This window comes from Abramis brama (genome assembly GCF_963993115.1).
Source record: "Abramis brama genome assembly, chromosome: 1".
NCBI classification, from domain to species: Eukaryota; Metazoa; Chordata; class Actinopteri; order Cypriniformes; family Leuciscidae; genus Abramis; species Abramis brama.
In genome coordinates, this window is record NC_139963.1 from 74,608,770 (window position 1) to 74,632,361 (window position 23,592).

General features: G+C 40.1%; 2 protein-coding genes across 2 annotated transcripts in view; one reads left to right on the forward strand and one right to left on the reverse strand.

Moving 5' to 3' along the window:
• Positions 1–162: 162 nt before the first annotated feature.
• Positions 163–23,592, forward strand: part of LOC311089312 (uncharacterized protein) — a 34,530-nt gene continuing 11,100 nt past the window's right edge. The window contains exons 1-2 of the mRNA XM_084123911.1: positions 163–295; positions 23,248–23,386. Of these exons, the coding sequence (XP_083980037.1) occupies positions 263–295; positions 23,248–23,386 (172 nt within the window). The 5' untranslated portion in view covers positions 163–262. The remainder of the gene's footprint in view (positions 296–23,247; positions 23,387–23,592) is intronic.
• LOC311089300 (interferon-induced very large GTPase 1-like) lies at positions 7,301–22,634 on the reverse strand. The gene is made up of 4 exons (XM_084123886.1): positions 22,382–22,634; positions 22,213–22,272; positions 19,231–19,932; positions 7,301–15,752 (listed from the first exon to the last, which is right to left on the reverse strand). The coding sequence occupies exons 2-4, from the start codon at positions 22,235–22,237 to the stop codon at positions 9,214–9,216; spliced, it is 7,266 nt and encodes a 2,421-aa protein (XP_083980012.1). The 5' UTR covers positions 22,238–22,272; positions 22,382–22,634; the 3' UTR covers positions 7,301–9,213.

A 23,592-nucleotide genomic window follows, 5' to 3' on the forward strand; every position in this document is an offset into this window, starting at 1 on the left:
TTACCACTGTAAAGATGCTAGGGTTAGGGTTAAAAGCGCTGTATAAATGAAGAAGACTTGACTGTGTGTGTGTTTCTCTGAGTGTCCGGCAGGAGGCGCCACATCCTCTCCATTCAACCTCTCACTGATGACGTTTGATCTTCCGCTCCTGCGCAGCGCGAGGCTGATCCACAGGCTGGACACACAGATCTGAACTACAGAACAACAAACCCTCCAGAATCAGCGCGAGTCAGTCGACAAACACACTCTCAGTGTGAATCTGATGATTACATCATGTCTGGAAACGCTTTTCCAGGTGTGTACATCTCAGTGTGTGCGACAAACCTGTGTCTGTGTATCACTAACTTGTGTTTGTTTACTTCTAAACAGCTGAAGTTTGTTTATCTACATGTGTCCCTGATAACTATATGTGTCTCATTCTGTTAACATGAGTTCATCATTATGAAAAATTACATAATAAAATAACCACTATTTCACACAAAGATTCAAGGAACATTTGTTTATGTGTATAATAACCCATAAAGTTTGTAAAAAAAAAAAAAAAAAACGTTAATAACTGTAAAAGTTAATTTCTAGAACATTAGAAATTGTTACTTAAAATAACCAAACATACACTGATCATTGGACGGAAAACAACACTGAACATACATTTTAGTATCTAACTCTTAATATAAAAAGGAATATTTTATTAGTATGTGAAAATAAAATACTATTTTAAAATAAAATTAAAATATAAATTTTCACATTTTTAACCCCATTTTTTGACAGGTGTATTCATTGTTATATAAAATAAACATTGATAAACATTAATAGATAGATAAAACAACATTGTTTTGGCATGTTATCAAGCTGATGGTGTTTATATTCAGTACTATCAAATTATATAAAATGTCCATTGTCATAAGATTATGAGTCTGCAACTTCTCAATTATATTTTGTTACCTTGAAAAATGTTGATATATATATATATTTTTTTAGCGAGGAGTTTTGAAAGAACTATAATGAAACTGTCATTTATATTAGACATTCTTTCTTATGAGCCAGAAAAAACACACTGAATTTAAACTATAGTATACAGGATACATATCTGTAAAAATAAGTCTAATATTATTTATATTTATGTAAAAAAACATTTAAAAAAAACATTTCCCCATTCTAACCGTGAGACACTTTTTTAAGAGTTTTTTTTTTAATTAATTTATTTATGTATTGATTGATTGCATGTTATCAATCGGATTTTGTTTACCGGTATTAGATTTTGATATTAGCTATTGTTAAATAAAAAAATATGAACAGTATAGAAACACTAAAAATGTCTTCTAGATCAGGGATGGGCAACATCTGTCCTGGAGGGCCGTTGTCCTGCAGAGTTTCGCTCATAGGACGGTTTTGCATGTTAAAATATTTTATGGTTTGATTTTTGAGTATGTGAGACAATATCATTTAATCTTCCCTGTTTCTGAGAAGATCTCAGTGACCGACAGCCGTCGACTGATCAGCCCTGCAAACCTGCTGGGGGACCGTGGAAACATGCACTCATCCCAGATAAACCAAACTTATCTTGGAAATAGTTGTAAAAAGTACTGTAAGGCCTAGAACAATTTATTTTGTAGTAAATGTAAAAATTAATTGACATGACAAAAATAAATGTACAGATTAATTTCTTTATTACATTTACAAGTTAGCCTATAATTTGCATTACAGAAATAAATAATGCACAGAAATAATTTTGTTTAATTTACAAATTATAACTTGCATAACAATAATGTATACGATTGTTTCATTTACAAATTTTAATTTACATAACCAAAAGTTTATTTCTCTACCAATCTGTGGAGAAGAGAAAACTATCTGTCCATTCTCCCCCTGCTCTCCTGTGATCTCCTCTCCTCTGTCTCTCTGAAACTTCATGTCCTCCTCCCTGAATATCTCCATCAGCTCCTCCTCTCCGTCTCGAAAAAATCACACAGACGTTATTTAGTAATTTAACATTATTTTATTTACTTTACTTTTTATATTACTTTATTTTCAACACAAAAATTAAGTGTTATGCTCTGCTCTGCCTCTGCAGTTTTTGTGCTGGCTATCAAATAGTCTGATAAACTCATCCATGTCCAGGGACTTGGCTCTCTGTGACTCTACACTGAGCACTCCCAGGTCACTCAGTCGCTCATCAGACATGGCTGTTCGTAGGTGGTTCTTGATTAGTTTCAGGGTGGAAAAACTCCGTTCGCAAGAAGCAGTGCTTACAGGTATTGCGATGGCAATTTTGCACAACCGAAAAAGTTCAAGGAACACCTCTTTGAAAGGTTCCAGAAACACTGTGAACTCCAATAGGCTGGTGAGGCTTTCCTTTTCCTCTCCAAAATCCTTTTGGCTTGGTGCAGCTCATGCTTCAGATCATCCAGATTTGACTCGTAGATCTCTGCGAATGAAAAAAGGGGCGACTCTTGTAGAAAGCTGTTGCTGTTAGGATGGAGTGCTTGAACACCGCTCATTATGTTGCAGTTGGGCTTGGAGAAATGTTTCTGTAATTCCCCAATAACAGAGTCAAGGATTGGACAGAAGATGTTCTTTCTAAAACCATCTTTGTCATCTTGGTCACTTGTATGCGCGCCAACAGTGGATGTCACTACAGATCTTTCTAGTCTAGAGCTGGTCTTACGTTGCCTTTTTTTCACACTTTCAATGCTGATATTACACTTTTGAGCTGTGTTTAAGATTTCTCTCCATAGCTCATCACAAAAGGATTCTTCTCTGTAACTCTTAAATGTGTCCTGAAGTGCTTCAATAAGCTCAACAGCTCTCGCTAGGTCTAGTGACGGCGATTGAAGCATATCAGATAGAAGCTTGGTGTCACCCAGCACTTTGCAGAATGTTGCTAGAAGCCCAATGAAAGGCAAGTCACTTTGGGCAAGAAGACCCCGTGCCTCCACAGACCGGTCCCCACTTCTCTCTTCAGCAATATCTTCAAGGACACACATCACTGCAGGTAACCGGTCCATCATATTACGGCAGGCAAAGTGCCTGCACGCCCATCTTGTGTCGCTAAGCTTCTGAAGCTCTCTAGGCTGACCTCCATACATTTCTTTCTGAACTTCAAGCCATTTGTGGTGAATGTATGAGCCTGACATGAAGACATATCCAGTAAAGAACAGAAACATGATGCCTCAGGTGCTGACTTGACAGTATCAACTAAAACTAAGTTCAGGCACTGTGCAATGCACATACTGTAGAACGCATGTTTTGCCACTGCCTTTATGCGTGCAGAAACACCTGTCTGTTTTCCACTCATTGCAGACGCTCCATCATATCCCTGGCCTACAAGATTGCTTCTGTAATCCAATCCATATCTCTCAAGACAATTGATGATCTTCTCTGTCAACCCTTCAGCATTTAAACTATCAGCTTTTTGAAAATGTACTGCACCCTTGTAATAATATCTCAGGACCAGGGAAATTTGTTCTTTCATGTCCTTAGTTTCATCAACTAGAACACTGAATGACTCGTTTTCTTTGACTTCTTCGATGATATTTTGTCGAACCATCTCTGCCAAACACTCCAGGATTTCTTTTTGCGTGTGTACTCAGCATTTCCGCTGGACAGTTTTTTCTTCACTATTGGGTCATGTTTTGCTATTTGCTCCAATATGGCCAGAAAGTTCCCGCTATTCTCAGACTCCTCTGACTCACGATGGCCTCTTCTGGGAATATGTTGTGTAGCAGTCAGCAGGAGAACATCTGCCACGGTTTTTATATAGTCCTGATTCTCTTTGACTCTTTTTAGGTAGTTTTTTTAATTGATTTCAACAAAGATGTGTTGCTCTCAGCTCCCCTTTTGTAGTCAGACCATGCCCACATTGCATTTACATGGTGCTCTGATTTGGCATGCATTGCAAACCCACCGTCCTTATATAGAGCTTTTTTTCCAGTTTGCAAATCCAGAGCTTGAAGTGAAGGCAGATTGAGGGGCAGAAGGGAGTGAAAAATGTCTGCATACAAAACAATGGGCCGAGTTCTGGCTTTGTGAATATTCTATCCATGGATATTCTTTATACCATGTAGAATTAAATGCCCTACTTTTTTTCCTTGCTGTGTTCTAGGAAACATTGCTAAGTTAGGCTGCACAGGACCAACCGCTCTGGATTGTGAAATATCTAAATAAATAGACATATTGATAAAGCAAAGATTAGTCCCTGTCATTTCAACATTAAAGGGTTAGTTCACCCAAAAATGAAAATTCTGTCAGTAATTACTCACCCTCATGTTGTTCCAACCCCGTAAGACCTTCGTTCATCTTCGGAACACAAATTAAGATATTTTTGATGAAATCTGAGCCATGTCTGAATCCTCCATAGGCTGCTATGTGACCGAAACTTGCTGGCCCAGAAAAGTTATTAAAGAGATCGTTAATATAGTCCAAGTGACTCCAGTGGCTCAATCTTAAGTATATCAAGCGACGAGAATACTTTTTGTGCGCAAAAACAAACAAAAATAACGACTTTATTCCACTATTCATTTCCTTCTCTCTGGACCTCTAGTTGGTTCGCGTAGTGTTTTTGCGCAGCGCGTCCGTGTTACACGTCACCACGTAGGCTCACTATTGGCCGACGCCGGTCATGTGTGTGATGCGTGATGACGTGCAACACAGACGCGCAGCGCAAAAACACTACGAGGCCCAGAGAGAAGGAAATGAAAAGTGGAATAAAGTCGTTATTTTTGTTTGTTTTTGCACACAAAAAGTATTCTCGTCGCTTGATATACTTAAGATTGAGCCACTGGAGTCACTTGGACTATATTAACGATCTCTTTAATAACTTTTCTGGGCCAGCAAGTTTCGGTCACATAGCAGCCTATGGAGGATTCAGACATGGCTCAGATTTCATCAAAAATATCTTAATTTGTGTTCCGAAGATGAACGAAGGTCTTACGCGGTTGGAACAACATGAGGGTGAGTAATTACTGACAGAATTTTCATTTTTGGGTGAACTAACCCTTTAACAACTTTTAAAAAAAAAGTTTTTCTTCTGCTGAACACAAAAGAAAATATTTTGAAGAATCTCGGTAGCCAAAATCAGTTGATGGACCCCATTGACTGCCATGCTATTTTTTTTCCTACTATGGAAGTCAATGGGGTCCATCAACTGATTTTGGTTACCGACATTCTTAACTCTATTCTCTTTTGTGTTCAGCAGAAGAAAGAAACTCATACAGGTTTGAAACAAGTTTAGGGTGAGTAAATGACCGTTTAAATTAAGTGAACTAATCCTTTAAGTAGGCTGTCTAAATTACACAGAGTTGCATGTAGCTGGTATTAGTTAACGTTCAAACATTTCAGTGTTTATCAGGCCTTTTTGGGCCACCCCGTGCCCCCCCCCCCCCCCCCCCCCCCCCCCCTCTAGACACGCCCCTGCGACCATTTCATTGAAATGGCTAAAAATATTATGCTTTTCAAGGACAGTGCTGCTATAATTAATAAAGTAAACCTAACTCAGAAATTGGGCTCTATATGAGTTCAGTGATTCAGGCCAAATGATTGTGAAATAATTATTATGTTAAAACACAATCAACACCATCATATCACCTTTACTCTTTGTTTATCTGGCTGTTATAACTCAGGTACAGCAGCCAAACACAATCTAAAGTTAATGATTTAAGGGTGAAGAGCCCAACTAAAGCAAACACTGATCACCATTATGGTGACTTAGATTACGGTTTTCTCCTTCAGTGATTCTGCTTGTTAACATCAGGTGTCTTCAGCGTTGGCAAGGTCGGGCTGATTCAGCACCATGGACAACAGATCGGGCTGATTCAGCACCATGGACAGCAGATCGGACTGATTCAGCACCATGGACAACAGATCGGGCTGATTCAGAACCATGGACAGCAGGCCGGGCCGATTCAGCATCATGGACAACAGATCGGGCTGATTCAGCACCATGGACAGCAGATCGGGCTGATTCAGCACCATGGACAGCAGATCGGACTGATTCAGCACCATGGACAGCAGATCTGGCGGATTCAGCACCATGGGCAGCAGATCGGGCAGGTTCAGCACCGTGGACAGCAGATCGGGCAGATTCAGCACCGTGGACAGCAGGGCTGGCATATTCAGCACCATGGACAGCGACGACTGTTTTAAAAAGAGCTGTTAAGGTGTGTACCACCTTAAATGTAAATGAGCTGCATATCTGCTGGACCCAGATGATGAAGAGACTCCGGCACAGAAGAAACACGAATGAGAATGGACCAAGACGTCTTGGAATGGTTATTTGATACATTTATGTTCTTAATATAGAGTTTTAATCGCGTCCCCTTTGCAATTATGGATGTGCAACACAAACACACAATTTGTGATAACTTTCGCGCAATTTTTTGAAACTACACAAACACAAATACTGTGATAACGTTTGCTAAGTACAAACGAAATTATATTTATGCGAGGGGTGCTGTTGCGTCATGTTGACATTACTTGTCGTACAGGTGCTTATGTGGCAAATGTGAGAAGATACAGAACCAGAAAACAAATGCTGCAGGGAGATAGACGTTTATATACTGTCTATGGAGATAGAGCAGGTATTAATTTATTTACATTTGTAATCGCTGCAAAAAATAATACGTGACATAAAACTGTCTGACGTTGTTTGTTGAGACATCCTATGATGACGACAATAAATAGCTTTAGACGCATTTGTTGTTGAACTGGCTGACATCGATTGAAATGACTCAAAAATCATAAAATACACTTACTTCTTCTGGAGGTGACATTGGATCGCAAACAGTAGGCAATAGGTGCCCCTTTAATATTTTGTCGATTGTCACCGTTGTTGAGATTCATAAACTGATTCTTGAGTTTCTCCTGCAGCTCAAAACTTTCTGAACACATTTCATTTTTAAGAAATCATCCTGCACTGCTGGATAACATGGTGTAGTTTGAAGAGACTGTAATAACTAATCTGCACGTCATCCATCCATATACTCAAACTCACATTAGTGTGTAAAAGGTTTCAACATGTGTTGAGAAATGACACAGGATGTGTGTTAAAATCTATGTGTCATTTTTAACACATCTTTTTACAGGTTGTGTTGTTTTCATTTTATAAGAGCACGCCGACACTCGCCATCAAGCAAGCAAATTGTATTTATATAGCACTTTTCCAAACAAATCAATGCAGTTCAAAGTGCTTCACAGGCACAAAAAAACTAAAATACAAGTACAAGTAAAATACAAGAATAAAAAAAATACATAAAATTAAAAAACATAAAATTAAAAACAATGTAAAATATTATAGGAAGGCCAGACTAAAGAGATATGTTTTTAATTTAGACTTAAAACGATTAAAATTTTCAGCATGTCTTACTTCTTCTGGAAGGTTCCAGAGACGAGGAGCGTAGCGGCTAAAAGCAGCATCACCAAATCTCTTAGTTCTACTGTGTGGTACTGTTAAAAGTAATGAATCTAATGATCTGAGAGTCCTCAACACAAGTTGACCCTGAGCACACTCACTACATGTGTTAAAATCTACACAACGTGTCCTTTTTAACACATCTCTTTTTACAGAGTAGTAAGTAGACAGAGAAGAAAGGACACTGATTGAAAACCCTTGAGAAAGTCGCAGGTTTGTAGTGTTGTGGGCTGAGGGATTTCACGTCCATACAGATTCGATGAAATGATTACACCGTTAAATGAAACGACAGGCAGGCCTCTTATATCTAATGGAGCATTCAGCACCATGGACAGCATATCTGTCAGATTCAGCACCATGGACAGCGACTAGAGCTCAATATCGCGGGCTTTAGGCCAGGGCTCTCTGACCAGCAGTTCTGTGCCAGTAACAGTCTAATCTGGTGTTGAATACAGAGATGAATGAAGCAGATTTAGCTGAAAATGATCTGTGGTGTTCGTATCGGTGGCTAATGTCTGCCATCATAGCCAGATAAAGCTCTAGTTCTTCCCTGTGCTCTGAGAAAACTTGACTGAGGATATCTCTGTAAATCCCAAAAGCAATTCAGAGAGGGGTTACACTACAGTCCAGGTCTGAAGTTTTCAGGAAGACCACAGACATGACATTTACATCAGAATCAGCTCTTCCTCATCCTCTGGTCAGCTGGAAAACCCAAAGCTAGAGCTGATGTGCACTAACACGTTTCTATAACTCGTTCATTTGGACAAGCAGTGTGAAATGTATCTGATGAACTCTTGTGACACTGAACAGAGAATGATACATATATGAACTGTAATTGCCCAGTGGTTTTGTTAACAGTTTTGTTATTTCAACTTTTATAAACTTAGTTCTAACATTAGTAAAGTCCACTGGAATTGCACTGCATTTCTGTTTTGAAGCATGTGTTCCTGTATAGCCTTCATTGCTCATCAGCACAAATCTTTCTGCAACTAAACGCACACATTTTCTCATGTGTCAAAGTCACACTGTGTGTTTGTGTCCCGTTGACTTTAGTTCTGTTGTTCAGACACACACAGGGCAGAAGTGGAAGATCAGCAGATCCAGACTCAGAGCATTTCATTTCTCACCTCTCTAATTTTAACTCTTTTGAAGCTAGACTTTTTGTTTTTATCTATTATTGTTGTCACATTATATATAATTTCAAAGCAGATTTACAGAGATATATGTGTTTCAATGTCAGTAGCTTTACAGAAATTACAATTATAATCTATGTTGTTTTATGTTTGCTATAACTCACTGTACAAGACCATGGAGCATTAGAGATTTTGATCACAGTATTGTGTAATAAACATTATTTTATCAGATATATTTTAGTAATGTCTAAGTAATAAATTTGAGTACAGACTGAAATACTGTCAGCAAATGAAAATATGCCTTTAACAAACACATTTATATAGGCACTTTAATCATAAATCAACAATCTATCATTAATGTTCGTATCACAGATCTTTTTCAGTTCTTTTTCAGTTCAGCTTAGAGATTAAGCTGTTTTGATTAGTAATAAACTCTAATGTTCATCAAGCATTTTGAGCTTTATCATTTAGGCATATGTTCAGAAATGTTGTTTTGTAGTTCAGATCATGTATGAGGAATTGAATCTTGTCTTTAACTCTCGTCTGGTGTATTTGATGAAGCACTGATCTTCTGAGGTGTAGATGAGCTCAGATTCTCACTGATGAATGTCAAAGAAACTAATTTCTTCCTAAATCTAAGAAGAGACACAAGAGTCTCTTTCTTTATCTGCTTCATTACATGTATGTATCCAAACTCTCAATAGCGTCCTGTTTTGAGTATTTTCTCCATTCATGTGGAATCTTACCACTCCCCTCAAATGTTTTACTGTAGTGTTTTTCCAGATCTTTCTGGAATCTGCACACAAACCACTTCCAGTAGGGCAGTTCAGAGAGATCAGGGCTGATGCTCCACTCTGCATAAACTCCTCCTGCTCTTCTGTAGTCTCTATATTTAAACCTTCCATGTGGTGTATTAAAATCCAGATGACTTGCTACTAGATTTGTGCAAATATTAGGACAGAGATTCTGCGTTGAGCTGTAATATATTCCATTAATTCCCCTCACTCTGTGGAAAGGAACACTGTGATCTCCATCATGGTCTTCTATGGTGTTGGTGCAGACGGCTCCACAGAACGGACACTGAACCCAACAGCACTGACAGAGGTGATCAATCAGAAGCTCATCTGGTCTGTCTTTATAGTCCAGCTTTACTGGAAATGACTTTGTGTTGAATCTACTGCTGATGTCAGTCATTATATCAGGAAGTTCATGTCTTATCACATCTTCTAGGAGGCTGAAATCATCAACATCTTCATGTTTGACTCCACTGAGGTATTTTTCAGAGAAGATTGGATCATCTGAGAGCTTCTGTGTGAAACTCTTCAACCACAAGCCAACATCTCCTCTGTTCTCTTCAACATGTTCAGTAGATTCATGTGCAGCTTCCATGATCTTCTGCTGCAAAAGTTTAATGTTCTCCTTCATCTTGGGTAAAACACTGACACTGAACGTATCAGTGATGTACTGACTGACTTCATCTCTGATGAAACTCTTGAAGTGATCTCTGGGATTATGAACATAGTTCATGTATTTGTTAAAATCCTCCTCTTCTGCCAGTGTCGTCAAGATGTGTTTCTCCAGATTTGATGGACAGTTTGCTCTCATTTCATCGATCAGATCTCTGGCGGTCTTCTTGTAGACGCTCTGCTCAATGGGCTCTTTCAGTTTCTGACAGATGATCTCTCCAAAAATAGCAGCTGATGTTGCTCCATGACAGTATTTCTGGAAAATACTATAGTAATCTCCTCTCTTCTGCTCAACATATATTACAGGATCATTGGCTTCTCTGAACAGTCTGTGTTGGTCAGTGATCGTCTTCTTTGATCTCTTACAGATGCAATAAACCAAATCCATGAAGAATTCATTCTTGAACACATATTTCACTGATCTTTCCTGATGTTGTGTCACTCTTGCCTTGATGTAATCTATGAGCCGTTGAATGCAGCTGTTGCTGTAGCCCATCTTTGAAATGTTAAATGACTGAATCATTGAGTCTGTCTGCTGAGCAACATCTGTGACTAATGATCTAACTTGAACTTCGTCCTCTTCAGACAGAGCATGACTAATCATTTCTTTAATTTTTTTATAGGGATTTGTAAAAACAACATATTTTAATCCACTGGATTTCTTTAACTTTACATAATCTGAATATCTTGGCACAGTGAATATATCCCTGCTCTCCCTCCAGCGATCTACAGGAGCACTTTCATAGACGTCACTGAGGATCTTTCTCACATCTCTCATTACATTAAACTCTCTGATTGGAGGATTGTCTCTGATGATCTTCTTCACACTCTCTTCCCAAAACAAATCAAACTCTTTCTTCAGTGTTTCTTCATCATTTGCTTTGTCTTTGAGTTTCAATGCAAGTTCTTTGCTCTTTTCATAGAGAGTGTTTTCATGATTTATCTTCTGAGCATCAATCTCTTTCTTCAGGTCTCGCTGCTGAAGAATATTGTTTAATTTCCTCTTTGTTTCTCTCACAATGTTTTCCTGAAGCTCTTTGATTTTGATTTCAAAAAATGTTTTCCACTGAATCAGTATATCTTTATCTTTGTCTTTCTCAAAGAATTCTGCCATTGATTTTTTCACTTCTTCTCTTGTTGTCTTCAGTTCTCTTTGTAGATCAGTTTCCTTAACCGCTTCATTGTCTATTTTGTTGTGTAGTTTGTTCTCAGTTTCCATCATGGCACTGCAAAGACTCCAGGACCACTTGCTGTATTCGGTCTCCAGTCTCATGTAGGCTGAAATCTCCAGAGGATTTCTGAAGCTGAAGACGAAGCTGAAGCTGAAGACGAATCGTTCCTTCAGTATAGCCTCCCAGAGATCTTTGACATGATCTTTTAGGTCTATCAGCATCATTCCATGTGAGTTTGAGGCATGAGACATAATAGTTTCCTTTAGTTCTTGAATGTTGTCACAGTAGTTTGGGTTTGGTGGTGCCATTGGTGGGCTTCCCTCCCAGAGCTGAGCAAAATACTTCACATCTTTCTGAACATCAAATCTAATGACATCACTGAAATGTTCTTCATCACAGACTTCCTCTTTAGCAGCGAGTTTTCTCATCTCATCCAGTTTCTCCTGCAGTCGTCTCCTTCCCTCCATGTTTTTCTCTCCAGCTGTGACGTCTGAAACGTTCTGATGCACAAACACACAGCTGGGATTCAGTCTGACCTTCTTCATCCTCATGAAGGCCTGAACAACAATCTGAAGAATGTCCTGCATCTCAGCAGGGTTTTCTCCAAAGATGTTGATCAGGGTCAGATTTCCAAGACCAACAACAAATGTGGCCAATTCATTGTCATGATGTCTTGTTGATCTTCCAGCCAGTTCTAGAGCACGAAGACCCTCAGTATCAACGACCAGAATATAGTCAAAGTTAATCTGTGTTTTCATCTCATCTGATACTCTGACCAGCTGCATGAAAGCTCCTCTGGTGCATCTGCCAGCACTGACGGCAAACTGGAGCCCAAACATGGCGTTCAGCATGGTGGATTTCCCAGAGCTCTGAATCCCTATAACCGACAGCACAAAGACTCTGGTCTGGTGTCCCAGTTTCTGGATGAGTTGATCTAGAACAGCAGAGATCCAGACCATAGGAACATGACCAGCATCTCCATCCATCAGCTCCAGTGGAAATCCAGAGATCATCATCTCTGCTGCGAGACTCGGGAGAGAAGAGAAGTCAAACTGCAGGCCTTTCTTTTGCTTCTTCACAGATGAACATGATTCATAGATCTGACTGATCTCCCTCATGATGTGCTCCAAACCAAAAGTTGCAGCTTGAAGATCCTCAGATATTCTCTCAAGTTCTGATTGTTTAGCTTTATGTTCTTCAGATTTATTACTGTATTTCAGTTTTAAGACTTCTGACCATGTTTCATCATACTTGTGGAGTAGAGCAGAAAGGTCATCTGATGTGTGTTCATCCAGGAGGATTCTGAGCCATTTGAGAAAAAACATCTTCTCATGTTCACCATATGAGTTCATTTCTTTAATGAATTGCATCATAAACTCACTGATGTCAGATTCATGCTGCTGGTCACGGATATTCTTCATCTCTGTTTGTTTCCTTCTGGTGTCCATTTCTATATCTTCTCCTTGAAGTCGATGCAGTTCTTTGTTCTTCTGACTCCACTGATGCCACAGTTTCCCCTGATGAGGCAGAAATGATTCTTTGATTTCTATCAGACCTTTCTTCTTCAGTAAACTCACCATCTGCTGTGCTGCTTCTCTTCCTCTCCTGCAGTCTTCATCATCTTCCTCATCTACTCTGATGTCTGAGAGTTTGGCCACATCTTCAAGTCTGAAAGTGTGAGATGATTCTGAGAGACATTCATTTATCGCTCTTCTGAGTTCTTCAGATACATCTGACTGATTTCTGTCTTTCAGACCAATGTTGTATTTTCCTCTCTGTATCTTAGTGATGCTTGACACATCCTCAGTAAGAAGACAAATGAGTGGGTTTCTGTTCTTGGACAAGATTTGTATCTTTGCAGCATGTTTGTCATTCCTGTCCAGCCGTGGTAGAAGAACAACATTGACTGAGGCTATTTCAGTGAGGATCTGCAGCTGTTTCTCATGGTCTCCTGCATCCCCGTGTAGATTACAGAGCGCAACACAGTCAGTGAATTTATCCATGTCTCTCCCAGAGGGGCAGAACCAGGCGATCTCCACCACTCCATCCATCAGGACTCTGGATCTGCTGCTGCCTGGGCAGTTCCTGTGGAAGAACGTGTTGTGTCTCTCATTGATCAGATTGTTCATCAGCTGAGACTTGGATGAAGACACAGGGTCAAAGCTGAAGAAAAACACCATTGGAGTTTCTGCCTTGTAGATCGGCTGGGTTTGACTGATGATTTCATGGTTGGTGTTTCTCATCTTCCAGCTCTTGTTGATTTGTCTGAATGTCCAGAGAGGAAACTCAATCTGTTGTGTGAATGGATCAGGAACAAGCAGAGGCAGAGCGTACTGACACTGGGACAGTTTAGTGACCATCAGCTGCTTCAGGAGACCATCAGCACAGTGAAACGCAGCCATCTGAACATCCATCGGGTGAATGAGTTCAGATTGACTGTCTCCTTCATTAGACAAAGACATTTCACTGGTCTCTTTAGCATGAATGCATCTTGCTCTGTAGTTCACCATCACTAGTTTTTGTATGAAAGTCTGAATCAGCTTCTCTTCAGCACAAGACTCATGTGACTGTAATGAATGTTTGGTTATCTGAAGAACATCTGAAGCTCTCAGTTTGTTGAGGTGTTCAACTTCAACATGGAGTCTGTGAAATAGATACTTGATTGGTCTTTCACTTCTCTTCAGTTGTTCTTCAAAGTTCTGTTGTTGATCTTCTCTTATGTTTATTTCTTTCAGTCTCTTCTCTAAATCCTCTAGTTGTCCTTGTCTCTCTCTTTCTATTCTCTCTTTCTCTCTGATTATTCCCTCTATTTCACTCTTCAGTCTCTGTATCTGTTCATCACAAATCTGTTTCTCTCTCTCTCTTCTTTTCTCATCTTCTCTTCTCGTCTTGTCCTCCAGTTTCTGCTGGTCCCATTCCTCTCGTTCTCTTCTCATCTGGATTTTATATCGTTCTTCTCTTTCTGTATATTCATCATCTCTTCTCTTTCTCTCTTTTTCATGATTCTGTCGTTCATTCTGTATTCTGTTCATCAGACTGTTTATTTCTGTGTTGTATGAGATCTGAAGTTTTTCTTTTTCTTGATTAAATGTCTCTCGTTCTCGTCTCATCTCGTCTCGCATCTTTCTCTCGAGCTCCTCTCTCTCTTTCATTTCTCTTTTAAATTGTTCTTCTCTCTCATTAAATTCTTCTTCTCTTCTCTGTCGGTCTTTATCATGATTTTGTCTTTCATTCTCGATTGTGTTCATAAGTCTGTCTATTTCTGTGTGGTATTTGATCTGAAGATTGTCTTTTTCTTTTTTCACAGTCTCTTTGTCTTGCCTCATTTCCTTTATTTCATCTTTAAACATCTCTTTTTCTTTCTTCATTTCATCTTTAAACATCTCTTTTTCTTTCTTCATTTCATCTTTAAACATCTCTCGTTCTTTCTTCATTTCATCTCGCATCTGCACCTCCTGTTCCTTCATTTCTCTTTTATATCGGTCTTCTCTCTCTTTCAATTCTTCTTCGCTTCTCTTTCTCTCTTTCTCTTGATTCAGTCTTTCTTCCTCCATCATCATCTTCATTCTCTCTTTCTCTACCATCATCTTCATTCTCTCTTTCTCTACTTTATGTTTCATCAGTTCTTCTCTTTCTTTGCTCATTTGCACCACTCTCTCCATCAGGATCTTCATCTTGTTTTCTTCTTTCTCTTTCATTAATGTTTTATATCGGTCTTCTCTTTTTATATATTCCTCTTCTCTATTCTTCATCTCATTCTCTATTCTGTTCATCAGGCTGTCCATATCTGTGTCGTATTTCATGAGCAGGTTTTCTTTTTCTTTCATCAGTTGCTCTATTTTATTTTTCAATGTCTCTCGTTCTCTTATCATCTCTTCTTCTAGTTTCTTCATCAGTTCTTCTCTTTCTCTGACTCTGTCCATCAGGATCTTCATCTGTTGTTCTTGTATTTCTCTCTCCATCTGTCTGAACATCTTCCACGAGTAGAAACTCCCTCCGTTTGCTTTCACCATGTTGTCTATCTTCTCCAGTAGATCAGACACCTGTGTTCGGTCTCCAGGCTGATTATTGTTCAACACATGATATCTGTTTCCACACGCTTCAATCAGCTTCATCAGAGCAGATCCAGGTTTCCCCAGACACTGATCTATAGTTTTGTCCTTCAGATCATCTCCTCTGGTGAAGAGCACCATGGTGAACATTAAAGATTTCTCACCAAACGTCTCTTGGATGATCTTCACCGTTGTCGCTTCTTCTTGAGTGAATCGTTGTCCTAAATTGAGCACAATGATGAACACATGTGGTCCAGGCAGGATCATGGGGGTGCAGTTGCTGATTTCTCTCTGGATCTCCTCAATAGTAAGTTCAGTATCAAACAGTCCTGGAGTGTCGATCACAGTAACGTGTCGGCCGCTGATTTCAGATGATTCTTGTTGACTCTCTTTAGTCATGGACTCTTGAGATGTTTCTGCTGTAAACGCTTCCCTTCCTAAGATGGTGTTTCCAGTTGCACTCTTCCCAACTCCCGTTTTTCCCAGCAGCACAATCCTCAGATCATCTTCACTCTCTGTTGAACCTGTAAAAGAGGAAATGTTTAAAGGTGCAATGCGCAACATTTCATGTTAAAAATACCCATTTTTATAACCCATACATGCTTAAACAATTGCCTGATGGGCTGAATGAGCCCTTCTCTGATCACTGCGATTGCCTCTATAATCCTGTACAGTAAAATAAATAAGAGGGATTCGGGACGGAATCTGAGACTGGGCGTGACGTCATGCGCGTTCACGCTCACCTGGCTATGTCTGGCAGGTTTGTGTATTCGCCGCCATTCTCCGTATCAGCAAAGACAACTCGAGCGACAAAACTTTAAAGTTAAAAAGTTAAACTAAAAAGTTTACAAAGTGTACAGTTTGTGCTATGGTTTAGAGTAATATTGTTACCCCCACCACACAATGGCCAATCAGATGCATTTAAGATAAAATCCACACACCGGTCAAAACTGAGTTTTTGTTCAGAGCTGAATTTTGTATGCTGGCGAATCCTCTGTGTGACAACAGCATTTTTATAAAAAAAAACATTAAAAAAAACAAGGTGGCCGAGAGTCCGGTGGTGGACGGCAAATTCACATTTAAATGTAAGTATTATGTTTTCATTTACTCAAATAGCTAGCGAAACCACAGGTAAAAGCCACAAGTTTCCTCTCAGTCACTCATGCTCGAGGTAACGTCGACGTGAAGCAAGCCGTAGGAAGCCGACCCTGCCCGTCCAGGTCGCTGCCAAACCAGGAGGCAAGCGACGGTGCAAACGACCCTGAGACGGGCGGCCCAGAGGTGGATCAAGTTGCTTTTCAGGAGATGGCGAAGGCGCCACTCCTTCCCCCAGTGGAGGGCCGGGTGGAGAATCTTTTGTTTCCTTTTCTTTTTGTTCCGCCTCATTCCACATTTTCAAAAAAAGACCAATTTCTGAAACCTCTGGGCCCCAAGAGTGCGCGCTTGGCAGTTGACGATGCCACCATGCCTTGTCACTCCCGAGCACCTCTTTCATCGCCAGCGGGCAGCAGTGGCTGTGTTCTGGATGCACCGACGCCTCCGCACAATCACTCTGCCCTTCGACGGAAGCAGGTATGTGCTACACCACACACTCAGACCCCTTTGGGCCGGTGTGCCGTCCGAGTCAGGTCCCTGCATTCCGCCGCGCTGCCCCATCCCGGGTACGTCTGTGGTGCCATTGGTCCTGCTTCCTCGGTCTCTGGGAGCCTGGTTAACGCTTCCCAGCCTTTCTCGCTGGCTCATCTGTACCATCAGACTCGGCTATGCGATTCAGTTCGCCCGGTGCCCCCCTGCTTTCAAGGGCATTCTGTTCACCCGCGTTCTGGCGGACAATGCCCCTGTGCTCAGGGCAGAGATCGCAGTCCTACTGGTGAAGGACGCGATCGAGCTGGTCCCTCCAGCCGATATGAAGACCGGCTTCTACAGCCCGTACTTCATTGTACCCAAGAAAGGTGGTGGGTTACGACCAATCTTGGACCTGCACGTCCTGAACTTTCTTTGACATATTGATCTCTCCTGCCAATGAAGCTAGATCTGTGTCTGTCAAGAAGAGATGCTTAAATGAGAACACTAGTATACTACACTCACCTAAAGGATTATTAGGAATACCTGTTCAATTTCTCATTAATGCAATTATCTAATCAACCAATCACATGGCAGTTGCTTCAATGCATTTAGGGGTGTGGTCCTGGTCAAGACAATCTCCTGAACTCCAAACTGAATGTCAGAATGGGAAAGAAAGGTGATTTAAGCAATTTTGAGCTTGGCATGTTTGTTGGTGCCAGACAGGCCGGATTGAGTATTTCACAATCTGCTAACTGGGATTTTCACGCACAACCATTTCTAGGGTTTACAAAGAATGGTGTGAAAAGGGAAAAACATCCAGTATGCGGCAGTCCTGTGGGCGAAAATGCCTTGTTGATGCTAGAGGTCAGAGGAGAATGGGCCGACTGATTCAAGCTGATAGAAGAGCAACTTTGACTGAAATAACCACTCGTTACAACCGAGGTATGCAGCAAAGCATTTGTGAAGCCACAACACGCACAACCTTGAGGCGGATGGGCTACAACAGCAGAAGACCCCACCGGGTACCACTCATCTCCACTACAAATAGGAAAAAGAGGCTACAATTTGCACAAGCTCACCAAAATTGGACAGTTGAAGACTGGAAAAATGTTGCCTGGTCTGATGAGTCTCGATTTCTGTTGAGACATTCAGATGGTAGAGTCAGAATTTGGCGTAAACAGAATGAGAACATGGATCCATCATGCCTTGTTACCACTGTGCAGGCTGGTGGTGGTGGTGTAATGGTGTGGGGGATGTTTTCTTGGCACACTTTAGGCCCCTTAGTGCCAATTGGGCATCGTTTAAATGCCACGCCCTACCTGAGCATTGTTTCTGACCATGTCCATCCCTTTATGACCACCATGTACCCATCCTCTGATGGCTACTTCCAGCAGGATAATGCACAAAGCTCAAATCATTTCAAATTGGTTTCTTGAACATGACAATGAGTTCACTGTACTAAAATGGCCCCCACAGTCACCAGATCTCAACCCAATAGAGCATCTTTGGGATGTGGTGGAACGGGAGCTTTGTGCCCTTGATGTGCATCCCACAAATCTCCATCAATTGCAAGATGCTATCCTATCAATATGGGCCAACATTTCTAAAGAATGCTTTCAGCACCTTGTTGAATCAATGCCACATAGAATTAAGGCAGTTCTGAAGGCGAAAGGGGGTCAAACACAGTATTAGTATGGTGTTCCTAATAATCCTTTAGGTGAGTGTATTTATGAAGGCTATATCCTTAACACCAAGCATATCTGCAGACTCCTTTGCTTCTTTCTTCTCTGAGAAAATCAATAATATCAGAAAGGTGATCAGCACATCCTTGAGTTGCCCTGGGGTCAGACAGATCAAACCACCTGAGAAAGTAGTAACTTTGTCTGATTTCAAAGAAATTGATGGCAAAATTTTGGAAGAAACTGTACAGCACCTTAAAACATCAACCTGCGCTCTCGACACACTTCCCACATCTTTTTTCAAAAGTGTGTTAAACAGTTTAGAAGCAGATCTTCTAGAAGTGGTAAATGCCTCACTTCTGGGAGTTTTCCAAACTAAATTAAATATAAGCCTGTACTCGGGTTTAACATAAACCTTTTGTGAAACACTGCTAGTAACTTTCCTAGATACAATCAATAGGTTGAAAGTTTAACAACAGTAACAGAAATGCACTGAACAGACAGTTCAAATTCTTTCTTTTTTTTCATTCCGAAATGGACATTTAGGACTAATTGCTGTAAACTCCAAGCTAACCGCTGAACACACTTATAGCAAAAAACATCAAGTGTGGAAGTTGTAGATATTCGTTCTGAATTTATTCTTCTTTTTTATGGTTAACAGAATTTTATACGTTGTGTTGTTTCTTATGAATACTGGCAGTATTTTAATATTGCTGAAATTGTAGTTTTGTAATTTTTAAAACAAAAACCTAATTACCTTCATCACTTTTCTGTTTCTGTCTCTCTTCGGGTTTACCGTCATCTCTATGGTAAGAACTCTCCTGATTTTCTTCCTCTGAGCTGCTCTGCTCTTCATCCACTGATGTTCCTTTAACATCTTCATGTATCATACATGTGAGATATTCTTCCAGGTTTTCCTTGAGTTTCTTATCTATCATGTTGAATATCACAGAATGCCATTCTGGATTACTTTCTTCAAGCCGCAGATGTCCTTCTCCACACTCCTTTATTAACTGTTGGACCACATTATTCATGATCACAGAACTTAACTTTGATCCTATTGTCTCTTTGTCAGTTGTGAGCACTATAGTGCGTTTAACCGCTTCTTCGCTGAATTCTTTCAGGACAGTTTTCACTCTGTATCTGTCCTCTTCAGTGAAGTCATTGTGCTGCAGAACGAATATGAAGACATGAGGTCCTGGATCAGACAGTTTCACACACTCTCTCACTGTCTGTGTGACGTGACGGAGTGACAGATATGGCTGGAGCAGCTGAGGACTGTTGATGACGGCCACACATCTGTCCTTCAATGTTCTTCCGACTCTCTGACTGCGCTGCCGGAGCTTCCTTTCAACTGGAGGAGCTTCGATGTCAAACACATCTGTCCCTAAGATTAAGTTTCCCACTCTGTTGTTTTCTGAAACACTCTTCCCCAGAAGGACAATCCTCAGATCATACACTGAAAAACAGATATCAAAACTTCTTTACATATTCACAGATATTTGTCAATGTGTGAATTGTATTTTTTTTGCCATTAGCAATACTGAACATTAAGAAGTGACACAGCAAAAACTCCAGTGTTAAATAAACTCTCCTGGGAGTTTATTTGGCTCCACACTCAAGAGTGTTAAAGTGTTAAAATATGATTGTTAAAGGCACACTATGCAGTTTCCGGTTTTGTCAAACAGCGCCCCCTAGAGTCGCTGTGGAGTACTTGTATTTAATGTTACTGTCGTATAGTTTCTCGTTTTCTTTTCCATGACTCTTCCGACCGCACTTTCTTCGTCGACTCTGCCATGATTCACATCTGAAATGCGTGCTAGTGTCTTTCATAGAGGCTGGGCTGCTTCATATGTTATTGATGTAGGCTATGTGACGTTGTGCCGTAAAGCAAGTTGTGATTCTCGCAAGCTTTGACGGAGCGCCACCACTCAAACCTGCATTGCTGGTTTTGCCAGCGGCGTCCGTCCGTCCGTCCCCCCACCCTCCGCTTTGCTATCAGGATGATTCGCCCTACTACGAGTTTGTTTACCATCGAAATGAGTTTGAAGCTGTTATATTAAGGTACAAATCTTGCATAGTGTGCCTTTAAATGAACACTAAAGCAGTGTTGAAGTTAATGAGATAATTAAGGGATTAATTGAGTGATGATTGAGCATTATTGCTCCTGTCTGCTGATCGATTGCTCCTGTCTGCCTCGCTGCCTGCTGTGAGTGTGTTTGCTTCGGTGCTGTAAGCTCCGTTTAAGCCTCGTATTTCTTTGTTTTGAACCATCATTTACTACCATTTCTAGTTGTTTATGCTATTAAAATACATCTTACCCAACATCTCAGATTAACCTGACATCGCTAGCTTCTGTTACTAGTACTACTAGCACAACACGCTAGTAATTCGCTAGTATGTTAACGTGCCAGCCGTGCGCTCAGCTATTTTTATTTATTTATTTTTCTCCCGTGCGTTCGCGCCTTTGAGTTCATAAAAATTACTCAGGTGAGTAAGAATCAGTCAACAAACACGGTGAGTAATGTCTTGTCCTGTTATTGTCAACTGCACTTCATGTCACATGTTTAGCATAGCCTTCTCTGTCGGCAATGTAGGATTTATATGTGATAAATGTAAGGAGACATTTAGGTTGACAGAGAAGATTTCAGAACTAGAGACACGCATCCAAACTTTAATTGAGGATAGTAAGAGTGCTAGAGATTTAAATACTGCTTTGGATGCACCTAGCATAGTGAACTCTTTACATGAGTCGGTTCCAGCTGAAGTAGAACCTGCGCAGCCGGGCAAATGGGTGACGGTGAGGGATCGCTCTAGTCGCGGATAAAAAAAACACTCTTCCGTTCCGATTACCATAACAAATCGATTTGCCCCGCTCAGTGAAACACCCACTGAGAACGATTTTGCCCTAGTTATTGGCGATTCTATTACACGGAACGTAGACACCAGCCACCATAGTCACCATGGTAACTTCAGCCTTTCGATGACACCAGTCAAGCTGTCATACAAGTCCACTCCTCGTGTTGTCCCCTTTATGGACTCCATGGCCAAAAACTCCTCCGTGATCTCCAAATTATCATCAATCCCTCTGATAAAAATGAAGAGCTGCACGGTGTCTTCTATGTCATTAATTTCGTGAAGTACTAACGAATAGAACTTAAATGACTCTTCTTTTTTGTTCAAGTCGCTGGTCAAATCTTTGTCAATTATGGCAGTTCACTGTGCTGTGTGATAAAATAATTTGTTCACATTTGTTTTTGCTCTCTGGACACAAGATACTCGCAGTCTCTACCATGCATATATATATATATACAGTATATGTCTGGCGCACTTTGGATGGCTCTTGCCCGGTTTGGAAAAGAACAGGTTGAAAAAATAATGATTTGGAGAAATGACTTGAAAATATAATATTTTTTATTATTATTATTAAAATTATTATTATTATTTATATTTAATGTATTATATACTATATTATATATTTTTATACTTAATATATATTCTCACTGTCATTCCTATGGGTTTTATATCGGATCTTGTCTTTCCTATAAACCTGACTGCTCATTTTACCATGGAATATTCAGCAGAACCAGCATATGAACGATGGATTTTAGTAACTAATATTGATTTACCCTCCGGAAAAAGAGACAAAAAATACATGCTGCAATGCCTTCATCATCCCCATGTCTCATTAGGAGCTCCGCTATTTTGCTTTAATAAATCCTGTGGGATATTCTCTTACCGGGAGTTTCAGAGCCCGTCGCCATTATCAGACCGCAGAAAGATCACAGCAAAGGACTTCCTAAAACAACAATATAGATGAAATAATCTTAATGTATGTTTATCATTCCTTATTTTATCAATAAATCAACACATCTGCATGAAACCCGTTGCAGGAAATGCAAACTCACCAGGAGTCGAGCTGATGTTGAAGTCCGTCTAAATTAGGAAAATTGGAGATAAATTAGATAAGCATTAATAACTTGTTTAGCTTCTCCTTCTTCTGCAGTTCTGCGTCATATGAGACATTCATATATAGCCTTAAGCCACGCCCATTACTCGAGCTGCAGTATGACGTTATATCGAAACTGAAAGAAAATCATAAACCACAGATTCATAGTCTAGTATTGCTCTTATTATTGTTGAAACAGTTTCAGTTTCATTCTATCAGTCCCAACATTCACGACCTGAAACACACCTAAAATCCTCTTACATTTCACTTACATTTTGTTTAAATGTGAGAATTCGATGTAATTTTCGTGTCAAACCAGATTCCAATAAATCTTATCACTTGTTCTAATTCATGTTTATTATATAATGTTTATTTTTTTTTTACTTTTTATTTGTAAAGAAAATATATTTGGTTTTCTCTACAGAGAATTTAAATCACCCATTCATATCTGATTGCATTTTATTAACAATATAATCCACATTTCTGCCTCTAATCCAAAGTCATCTGTCTAGGGAGCGATGGTTTGATGGATAACTGAATAACTCCTGCTCCCGCATAAACACCTGCATTTGATCCGTTTCTGACACTGTATGAACCTGAACTAACTTTAGCTGGACAATAACTTTATTCTAGAGCTGCTATAACGCCAAACAATCTCTGTTACTGTAATTATGTCCTATGATCAATGTAAAGCCGCTTTAAAAGCGCTGTATAAATGAAGAAGACTTGACTGTGTGTGTGTTTCTCTGAGTGTCCGGCAGGAGGCGCCACATCCTCTCCATTCAACCTCTCACTGATGACGTTTGATCTTCCGCTCCTGCGCAGCGCGAGGCTGATCCACAGGCTGGACACACAGATCTGAACTACAGAACAACAAACCCTCCAGAATCAGCGCGAGTCAGTCGACAAACACACTCTCAGTGTGAATCTGATGATTACATCATGTCTGGAAACGCTTTTCCAGGTGTGTACATATCAGTGTGTGCGACAAACCTGTGTCTGTGTATCACTAACTTGTGTTTGTTTACTTCTAAACAGCTGAAGTTTGTTTATGTGTCCCTGATAACTATATGTGTCTCATTCAGTTAACATGAGTTCATCATTATGAAAAATTACATAATAAAATAACCACTATTTTACACAAAGATTCAGGGAACATTTGTTTGTTTA